At 38.8% G+C, this 11056-nt stretch overlaps 1 protein-coding gene across 1 annotated transcript; it reads right to left on the bottom strand.

Annotated features, from left to right (window-relative positions):
- Window positions 1–763: 763 nt before the first annotated feature.
- Window positions 764–3022, bottom strand: LOC138371907 (baculoviral IAP repeat-containing protein 8-like). Its single transcript, XM_069336957.1, has 3 exons — window positions 2920–3022; window positions 2176–2705; window positions 764–802 (listed from the first exon to the last, which is right to left on the bottom strand). Exons 1-3 carry the CDS (start codon window positions 3020–3022, stop codon window positions 764–766), a joined length of 672 nt encoding a protein of 223 aa, XP_069193058.1.
- Between the last annotated feature and the right edge of the window lie 8034 nt (window positions 3023–11056).

Below are 11056 nucleotides of genomic sequence, written 5' to 3'. Positions count from 1 at the left end.
GAAAAAAAAACAGAGACTAGTGTTAGCATAGTAGGTGAAAAAATAGTTGATCTTTCTCTTATTACGTTTTATTCAATAACTGGTAGACATAACATAAGTCGCATATTTTTCTTGGTAAAACAAAACATAGTAACTGACAGACATAACACTCAGTCATATGGTGTTAGTATAATAGGTGAAAAAATAGTTGATCTTTCTCTTATTACGTTTTATTCAATAACTGGTAGACATAACATAAGTCGCATATTTATCTTGGTAAAACAAAACATAGTAACTGACAGACAGACAGACAGACATAACACTCAGCTTAATGCAGTTGCATGACTACTAGGTATCAGCGGAGTTTCAAAAAGTTTTTTTTAGCTTTAGGCTTAGATTTTAGATTTTTGCTAGGTTTTTCTATAGTCAGACGATTATCGCTTCGTTTAATCTGTCGTTTGGGTGGGGGAGGTGCTATTATTTCACGCTCAACCTCGCTATCACAGTCGGTGTCACTATCACTGGTGGTGTCAATATAGCGGGATCTATTAAGATCGTCACCAACTCGTATCCTTCGCAGAGGGGTAAAGTTTTCGTCATCACTGCTTATTATCACTGTCTGAGACATTGTGTTACACTCATCACGACCTCTAGCCCGAGATGTGGCTTTGTGTGAACTTAGTTTAGAGTTGTGGGATGTGGAGGGGGGGGTGAGAGCTGGGTTCAGGGTCAAGGTTTGTAGATACACCTTGGAGTGAACTAAGTTGGGGGTTGAGGAAAAGATTCACATCAACGTCAGTAAGCAATCCACGTTGCTGACTGTCTGTAAGCATTATACGCTCACCCAGTAAGGCTTCTACATTCAAATCATTTTCGGTTTGAGTAGCGGGGTTGTCCTCTGAGAGAGAGAAATAGCGGCAAACACCGCATCATCAAGACCTTCACTCATAGTCAAGAGATCTGGATACTCACCCCCCTGTGAAATATCCACACTCATTCTTACAACTTCTTCTTCAGTCCTATTATCGCTAGTAGTACTACTAGTAGTAGGGTCACTACCTACTCTACACCCCACAGTTAAAAGGCTGGGGGACAGCACCTCTTCAACGGTATCCATAAAATATAAAGCGTTATTCCCCCTCTGATCAGCAGTAGGACCGGGTGGTACACAATGAGGGAAGGTGTTACTAGTACTTCTATCGCCACGATCTCCATCAGCAGGAGCAGTATCGGGTGTGGTAGTGGTGTGTGTAGGGAGACAAGCACGTGCGGTGCGTGTGGCACCAGCAGGGGCGACACCTGTTGCGGCCTGCTCGCTACGGTTACCAGCACCAACGTGGGAGGGGGGCTATCACCGTAGTCGACTGGAGTAGAGGGGGAGGACACAGCCACCTCCCCGGTGTTTGTGTGTATGTGTGTGGTTCCCAAGAATATGAAAATATTCCCTCCAGAGGTGGATCTGCTGGGGCCGCTGCTGCTGCTGCTGCTGCTGTTGCTGCTGCTGCTGCTCACACCGCAGCTGCCAGCTTTCTCCAGATAATCTAAAAAAAAAGTTTACATTACTAGCATAACACTCACACACACACACACACACACACACACACACACACACACACACACACACACACACACACACACACACACACACACACACACACACACACACACACACACACACACACTCACTCTTCACATTATTGATATTATTTGTTACATCAACATTAGCAAACAACAACAACAACAAGAATCTTAGCACAATATGACTCGACTTAAGGGAAACATACCACGTATTATTGCTATGGCTTGTCCTAAGCCCCGCCCTCTGAGTGAGGTGAGGCTACACCGGCAGCACCAGAGGCTCGTGCGGTCATCTTGGATTGGTGGCTGGGTGGGTGGCTGAGTGTTTACCCTACCAGGTCAAGGGTGACCTATATACCCCCGTTCAAGAGGGTGCCTCCTTACCACACACCTCCACCTCCCACAGCGTTAATAATAATAATAATAAAAAATAATACATAAGGATAATATAAAAGAATCAACTTTAGATTTGTTTTATTAAGAGATAATAGGAAGAAGTAGATGTACTACATCTCCTCGACATACAGGACATTTGTCACATCTTGTTACACAATCCAAACATATGACCATATGCCTACACGGAATGAGAACCGTGTTTATTTCTTGAGTGAAACATACCTTGCAATAAAACCTAGCTACCCCAGGCATTGCATTCTCTTCCTCTTGTTCATCTACCTCCACTATCGAGGGAACTGGACGGGGGAAAATAACACCTTCGGACGATAATACTTCTAAGGGAGATTCAGTTACTGCATCTGTGTCCTCACTTTCATCCACTCCATCTAAAAACCATAACAACACCTCTACACAGTTAGATTCGCTAAGGAGAGGTAATATATCCTTTTTAATCTTGAGGTATTCTCTTAGGGCGCCTCGCAGGGCGATGTATGGAAATCTTACTGTAGCAGCGAGTCCACTGTAATAATCAAGACCATGCAGGAGCGCATTAATCAGTGTTTCATCAACGGGTATTGTCGGTCGAGGAGGTGAGAAAGGGACTGCATTTTTAATGAAAGCTCGATCCTTCTTCAAGTTTAAGTAGATGCAGTTTGGGTAGTACCGGGCGTGGAGAGTCCAGGGGTCGTCCGAAGGTATGAAGTTAACAAGACCACCACCACAATAAAAGCATCGTATATGGTCTCCAACTCCTAAGAAAAAAGAAAAATATATAAAAAAAATTTTTTTATAAATAAATAAATAAATAAATGAGAAAGTAAATACTAGCACGTCTCAAACAGACTTGGCTCGTGTGATTACATTAAGACAACAATAATAATAATAATAATAATAATAATAATAATAATAATAATAGTAATAATAATAATATTATTATTATTATTATTATTATCTTCCAATACTTACCACAAGAGAAAAAGCCAGCACGAGATAATTCTGCCGGAGACTGACCACACATATCAGGCCAGATGATACCAAATGATGCCAAACGAGTCTTATACCCCGCCATCTCCGGGTATATGGGCATAGAGAATGGTAGAATTCCCAAGTTTTCCTCACTCCATTCCACAGCACCTACAATTATTAAAATAAATAATAATAATAATATATATATATATATAAATATATATATATATATATATATATATATATATATATAAATATATATATATATATATATATATATATATATATATATATATATATATATATATATATATATATATATATATATATATATATACGCGCACCATTCCTATAAACGCAGTATGAAAGATAACTAAGTGTTCAAACACACACACACACACACACACACACACACACACACACACACACACACACACACACACACACACACACACACACACACACACACACATTCTTATTATCAAGCTATTCACAATGGCTATACAAGCAACGTTATTCACAGAGACTAAGAGATAACACATAATTGTGATGGGTACTTACAACTGTTGACTGAATTTCCCTCTCTTTCCAGTTGCAGGACGGAATAGGTGAAATTCAATCCATAGGCGTAGACCATGTTGCTTAGCGCAATGCTGACATTTTCAGTGCGTTTACCACTGATGAAAGGCCAGTGTGGTGCTGCAGTTACATGTCGACTGCGGGGGGTGTCCTCCCCCTCCACCCACCCTCCAATTAACGCATAACAGAAACTGCATATGCAGTAATCCACGGATTTGGTGAAGTAGAATCCGTCACTTGCTAAATCCTCGGGCGAAAGCCAGTCAAGTCGCCATCCCACAAAGGAGTCTAGCCTCATCTGCTCACAACGCAATCGTTCCATGCTGCGGAAAGTTTTGGTGCGAAAGACGTCCATTCTTGGTCGAACACTCAAAATTGTGGTAAAGGTTTGACCGTTTCCGGGCTATTTATCCTCGAGAATGGGGTGACGCATTTCGCTACATATTCATTGAGAAATCTATGTATTAGCTTTAAGGTAAACCCAATTAGTTTAAGCAGAGGTAGTGGGAAAGATGAAATAGGTAGCTTCGCACGGATTGAAAAAAAAAAAAAATCTAATCTGTTCTATCCAGTAGTGGATTAAAGTTTGCACTCACTCTAAACACCCGCTCGGGGAGTAGTTTTTGTTGGAGATAACTATTATATATATATATATATATATATATATATATATATATATATATATATATATATATATATATATATATATATATATATATATATATATATATAATAGTTATCTCCAACAATATATATATATATATATATATATATATATATATATATATATATATATATATATATATATATATATGTCGTACCTAGTAGCCAGAACTCACTTCTCAGCCTACTATTCAAGGCCCGATTTGCCTAATAAGCCAAGTTTTCCTGAATTAATATATTTACTTTAATTTTTTTCTTATGAAATGATAAAGCAACCCTTTTCTCTATGTATGAGGTCAATTTTTTTTTATTGGAGTTAAAATTAACGTAGATATATGACCGAACCTAACCAACCCTACCTAACCTAACCTAACCTATATTTATATGTAAGGTTAGGTTAGGTAGCCAAAAAAAGCTAGGTTAGGTTAGGTTAGGTAGGTTAGGTAGACGAAAAAACATTAATTCATGAAAACTTGGCTTATTAGGCAAATCGGGCCTTGAATAGTAGGCTGAGAAGTGCGTTCTGGCTATTAGGTACGACATATATATATATATTGGTGTATACTGGCAGCAGGTTTTCTTTCAAACAAACTGGCAGCAGGTTTTCTTTCAAACAAACAAACAACGTGAGTAGAGAGTTTGAAAGAGTAACTCAGGTATTGGTGAACAACGGATATAGCAACGCGGAAATAAACGCTGCTATAAGAAGACACTTGGACCGTTGGTATAATTCAGAACCTAGAACAGAAACCACAACACCCCCAATAAAATTATATTACAAATCAACCATGCACAGTGAACATATAAAAGAGGAAAGAATAATGAAAGAAATAATCCGTAAAGGAGTAAAACGCACTACTCCTAACCAAAACATAAACCTGATAATATTCTACAAAACCAAGAAGACTTCCGAACTCCTTATCAAAAACAGCCCGAAGCCGACGGAGAACCCTCTACAGCAGTCAAGCGTTGTATACATGTACACTTGCCCCCACGAAGGATGTAACCTTCAATGTAAGTACATAGGTATGACGTCGACCAAGCTGACGAGGCGTTTGACATGCCATCTTCAATCTGGTGCCCCTAGGAATCACATGAGACAAGCCCATGACATTACTCTAACAAGAGAAATGTTGAACAAGAATACTTGCATAATAGACAAAACCCAAGATTCAAGAAGATTACAAATTCTTGAGGCAATTCACATAAGAATAGAGCGACCTACCATGAACACCCAAATCACGGAACTATTTACTCTACCCACCATGAGAGTAAGGACAAGACAAGAACATATCGATGCCAACACAGAAGACAATGTCCAACATAACAGGCCAATTACACTGGATTAATCTTTGTGTTTAGATAGGAGATGCCTCGTATGGGCCAATAAGCCTTCTGCAGCCCCTATGTTTATCCCTTATGTATCCCCTCATGTTTTCACCTTCATTGTATTATCACCTGACCTAATGCGGGTATAAAATCAACTAGTATTGTAAGATCTGTTCACTTGAGAATGAACCATGGAGGTTCGAAACGTCGTGCAAATTATACAAATAAGTGTAATACACTCTATAGTAAATCACTTCTTTTCTTCACCTTAAAAGTACGAAAATGAGTTTTGGAGAACTCCTATTTCAATTAAGCCCTGATGCTAAGAAAATAGTTAGAGGGATAGAAGCCCTAAACCAGAAAATAATAAATACAGAATATGCGGTCATATTCAATGAAATATATATATATATATATATATATATATATATATATATATATATATATATATATATATATATATATATATATATATATATATATATATATATTGTCCTGTTATGTTGGACATTGTCTTCTGTGACGGTAACGTTATGTTCTGGTCTTGTCCTTACTCTCATGGTGGGTAGAGTAAATACCTCCATGATTTGGGTGATCATGGTAAGTTGATCTATTCTTATGCGAATTGTCTCAAGAATTCGCAATCTTCTTGCATCTGGGGTTTTGTCTATTATGCAGATATTCTTGTTCAACATTTCTCTTGTTAGAGTGATGACATGGGCTTGTCTCATGCGATTCCTGGGGGCGCCGGATTGAAGATGATCTGACAAACGCCTCGTCAGCTTGGTTGGTGTCATACCTATGTACTTAGATTGAAGGTTGCATCCTTCGTGGGGGCAAGTGTACATGTATACAACGCTTGACTGCTGTAGAGGGTTCTCCTTCGCTTCGGAACTGTTTTGATAAGGAGTTCGGAAGTCTTCTTGGTTTTGTAGAATATTATCAGGTCTATGTTTGGTTAGGAGTAGTGCTTTTTACTCCTTTACGGGATATTTCTTTCATTATTCTTTCCTCTTTTATATGTTCACTACATATATATATATATATATATATATATATATATATATATATATATATATATATATATATATATATATATACAGCACCGCCTTAGACTAATTTCTATAGGGAAGGAGCTGTGAAGGGATATACAATCTCTCCCCAACTTAGAAAAAAAATCTTAGCCTGGTGCAAAGTTAATATAAAACCTCATTGTTGAGAATATAGTATTACACCTATCTTACTGCTAGAATGGACTATAATCCACGTTTATTAAATAATAATAAATAAATAATAAATAAATAATATAAAATATGTAACTATGGAGTATGGTTAATCATTAATTGGAAACTAACCTGGGAGCATGCGCGCACGCGCGCGCCACACATGATGAGGATAAAAGGGGGGTGGGTAGATCACACTAATTCATTACTACCCGCTCATCGCTCCCCTGTGTTTCATCTATATTGCGTTGAGGAAAAAAAATGAACTCCATAGCCAAATTGAACTCTGTAGAAATTCATCACGGATACATGACGGATGAGGAGTTTAACAATCGAGAGTGCTGCATTGTCTACTCTGTAAATTGTATATCATGCTCCCCCTACGACATGTCCCAGGACATTGCAGATAAATATTCTCATGCCACCGCTTACGCCAGAACGCAATTGTATAATCTAAAGAGATGCATCAGAGAAGACCGTCCAACACCGGGATCCATTCACATCAGCAGAGACAGTCAAGGACCAAGCATAGTAGCCTTGGCAACGCAGTATGGATTAGGGAAGCCTATTGAGAGGAATGTTATTGCTCAAGCCTTTACCGATAAATCAAAAGATTACTCTATGGTTAAAGGGTTGCGTGCTGATACGAAAGAAAACCGCTTGTTATACTTGACGAAATCATTATAAGAACTCTTATTGTATATTGAAGATACCGAGGAGATCACGAAAGTTATTCTTCCCTGGGGTGTAGGTATGTCAGGTCGGTGTGAAGATGCAGAGTGGGAAAGTACTCACCTCCCCATTATTCAAAATATGCAGGGGAGTTTAAAACCTTATAACGTCAAAGTGATTTTAGTCCGCCCCAGGGAAACAGGAACGAAACAAAACAGGAAACCCGCTAACCTTCGCACGACCGTATAAAGGGGTGGCTGCTCTCCCCTCTCCAACTCACTTCCTCTACTCTACTCATCAGATAAGATGTTGATGACTGTAGCTGGCAGCCTTTCATCTTTTTCGGAGTACTCTTACTCCGACTGCATCATCTATGATATGGACGCCAGTAGTGTGATGATGAGTGGGGTGGTTGAAGAATTTTGGACTCGTTATCCCTATGCTTGCATTCATCGGAGCAAACTACCCTACAAAAATCGTGCAGAGAGAAGAGACCGAGCCCTGCCTGGAGAGATTGTCTATGGTGAACCCCCTCAATTCAACAATCGAATTGGTGATGACCCTCATCTACCTCATCTCATCGGATTAATAACACATCACGCCGGAGGGAAATCATCTAAACCCCTGAACATGACGATGAAGGAAATCAAGACATTATATGCTGCCGACCCGCACTACTACAGAGGCTTACAGTTGGATACAGAAGAAATGCGTCGCTATTGGTTTACAAAATCTCTGCGTAAGGCCTTTGCAGTCATCTTAACAAGAGAAGAAGAATATAAAATTAATCGCATAATTTTCTCTTTTGGTCTTGGGATGGGCTGTGGTCAGTACTGGAAGAGCTACAATCAGGAAGTATGGAGACAGAAATATCTACCCATAATGATGAAGTTGGAGCGGTATTACCAGCGTCGCGGGTTGAAATTTGTGATGGTTGACTCTGCAAGCAATGCAATCCCTGCAGCATTGCCTACACACGGTGTGCTTACACATAAGTTAAGTGAAGGAGTTGCCTCCGCTTATCATCGGATGAAGAACAACAACTTGAACGCAGATGTGGATGAAGCTGGAGGTGAAACTACAAAACCCCATTGCAAAGCCGTGCCTATAATAGACCTTACAGGAGATATCGTTCTCATTGATTTAACAGTCGAGTAGAAATATATATATATATATATATATATATATATATATATATATATATATATATATATATTATAAACTATTGTTACCATTTTTTTCACTGCCTGCAATTAATAATAATAATAATAAAAAAAATAATATTGTACTCTGTGTTTATCTTCCCACTTTAACAAACAGTTGAGTGTGTTTACAGATGTAATAGAGGAATGAAAAGAGTAAATGGTAACTCTATACTGTATATAATTCTTACATCTGCAAACTCGCGTTTAATAACTGACAAGATGTGTTCAAGGTATATGCTTCATAAGCTAGCCAGTCTTAAAGACTGCAAAGTAAAAGGTGATTATCTGGCAACGGATGAGTTCCATCCTGGTGACTGTATAGTGTATGATATTCCTTCAATTCACACCCATTCAGGAGGAATGTCTTGCGAGATCTGGGAAAGGTATCCTTATACACGACTACAGCGAGCGATCCAACCATTAAGTAACTATGTGGTGGTGGCTGATCGCGTCAAAGTAGGAGGAGCTGTCTTTTCTCCTTCTCCCTCACCAGAAAGTCTACCACATGTTATAGCTATTGCGACCCGATATAGCGCAGGACCACCAATAGAAAATAATGCTGTTAACCAAAAAATTCTATTAGAGCAGTGTGGGGAGGATACAGATTGTATAATGGAGGGACTCCACAACGATACTAAGATCAAGAGACGATGGAGCTTTAAACTATGCATTAATCAAATTTTAAGCATGACTAAGCGACATAATTCAATCAAGCGCGTTAAAATTCCTTATGGGTTGGGAATGATTGACAGTGATGACTTGAATCCAGATGAAAAGCTTGAATGGGAGGTCAACTACTACTCAGCTCTGGCTCACTTAGTCATGGTGTTAAAGAAACATGGAAAACAACTCATAATAGTTGAAAAAAAAAATGACAAGATAAATATGTAAGTGTCCACCAGTTATTGAATAAAACGTAATAAGAGAAAGATCAACTATTTTTTCACCTATTATGCTAACACCATATGACTGCATTATGCTGAGTGTTATGTCTGTCTGTCTGTCTGACAGTTATTATGTTTTGTTTTACCAAGATAAATATGCGACTTATGTTATGTCTACCAGTTATTGAATAAAACGTAATAAGAGAAAGATCAACTATTTTTTCACCTATTATGCTAACACCATATGACTGAGTGTTATGTCTGTCTGTCTGTCTGTCTGTCAGTTACTATGTTTTGTTTTACCAAGATAAATATGCGACTAATGTTATGTCTACCAGTTATTGAATAAAACGTAATAAGAGAAAGATCAACTATTTTTTCAACTATTATGCTAACACTATAGTCTCTGTTTTTTTTTCTGTTCGATCGAACGATTGCTAATGGTTGATGTTGAGTGAAAACTCGCGCTATGGAAAGACTCAAGGTCAGTCCCTAACGAGATGCGACGAGACGGAATGAGTAACCACGCATACATTTTCAAATGTTATAAGAACTGAAAAACAGACATAACCCAGAGCTATTTCACTATCTTCTCATCCGGTCTGTTTACATTGGATAATGTAGGTCTTAAGAGAGTGTGTGTTGAACTCGGGGATAATGAACAAGTCAATTTAATAATAGTATCAAGATTGTGTTTTTCCATATTGTCGTATATATGCTTACTTTGCTTGGAATTTGTATGTGTGGAACAAAAATATTTTATTGTGTTTGGATGTAATGGCTAAACATGGTTTACATTTCATTATTCAGACATCGGACAGAAAGTTGCTCGTTACTCTTAAAATGTTATTTGGGCAAAGAACGAAGTTAGTATATTTGTTCACATTACATTAATGATATTTGAGCAAAGAACGATGTCATCATGTTGGTCGTGTTACCTTACAAGGTTATAAGGGTGTGAGTGATGGGGGCGAAAATCGACATTAGTCGTCCATCCTCTGGTGCGCTGTCAGTCTAAGTGAAATGAAAAAAGATACGTGAACAGCGGCAGCAGGAGAAAGGAAATGATGTTACTTTCCCGAACTATTAAATGATCTGGAGAGAGAGAGAGAGAGGGAGATATATATAGAGAGAGAGACAGATAGACAGAGAGAGAGAGAGAGAGAGAGAGAGAGAGAGAGAGAGAGAGAGAGAGAGAGAGAGAGAGAGAGAGAGAGAGAGAGAGAGAGAGAGACGGAGTCGCTGACCGTTGCTACACCTCCCCTTCCTTAACGAAAACGCACTGGGTAATGGATGCCCAACCACTTCCGCCGTGTCTGAGGAAGTAATGGCTGTCATTGCCTACCCTCCGGGAGGGGAAGATATAACCAAAACTACTTGGAAATGCACTTCAGTTACCCTCTGACCAGTGACCAGTACGTACACCCCTCCGCGGACATTGAAAAACGCTTAAGGGTAATGGTTCACGTACTTTGTATGTTTTACTTTGTATGTGTGGAACATTGCACACCTAAGGGGTAGAGAGGGCGAGAGAGAGAGAGAGAGAGAGAGAGAGAGAGAGAGAGAGAGAGAGAGAGAGAGA

Source organism: Procambarus clarkii, chromosome 37 (assembly GCF_040958095.1).
Source record: "Procambarus clarkii isolate CNS0578487 chromosome 37, FALCON_Pclarkii_2.0, whole genome shotgun sequence".
NCBI classification, from domain to species: Eukaryota; Metazoa; Arthropoda; class Malacostraca; order Decapoda; family Cambaridae; genus Procambarus; species Procambarus clarkii.
The sequence above is the reverse complement of the archived record's forward strand: the minus strand, read 5'-3'. Positions and strand labels throughout refer to the sequence as shown.

Bases quoted from the DNA above. Each gene is read 5' to 3' on its own strand.
- LOC138371907 (XM_069336957.1), bottom strand. From the start codon at position 3,022: ATGGCGGGGTATAAGACTCGTTTGGCATCATTTGGTATCATCTGGCCT. The intron at 2,706-2,919 runs GTAAGTATTGGA...CTTTTTTCTTAG, and splicing joins TGCTGGCTTTTTCTCTTGTG to GAGTTGGAGACCATATACGA. The intron at 803-2,175 runs GTATGTTTCACT...TAATGCTTACAG, and splicing joins TAGCTAGGTTTTATTGCAAG to ACAGTCAGCAACGTGGATTG.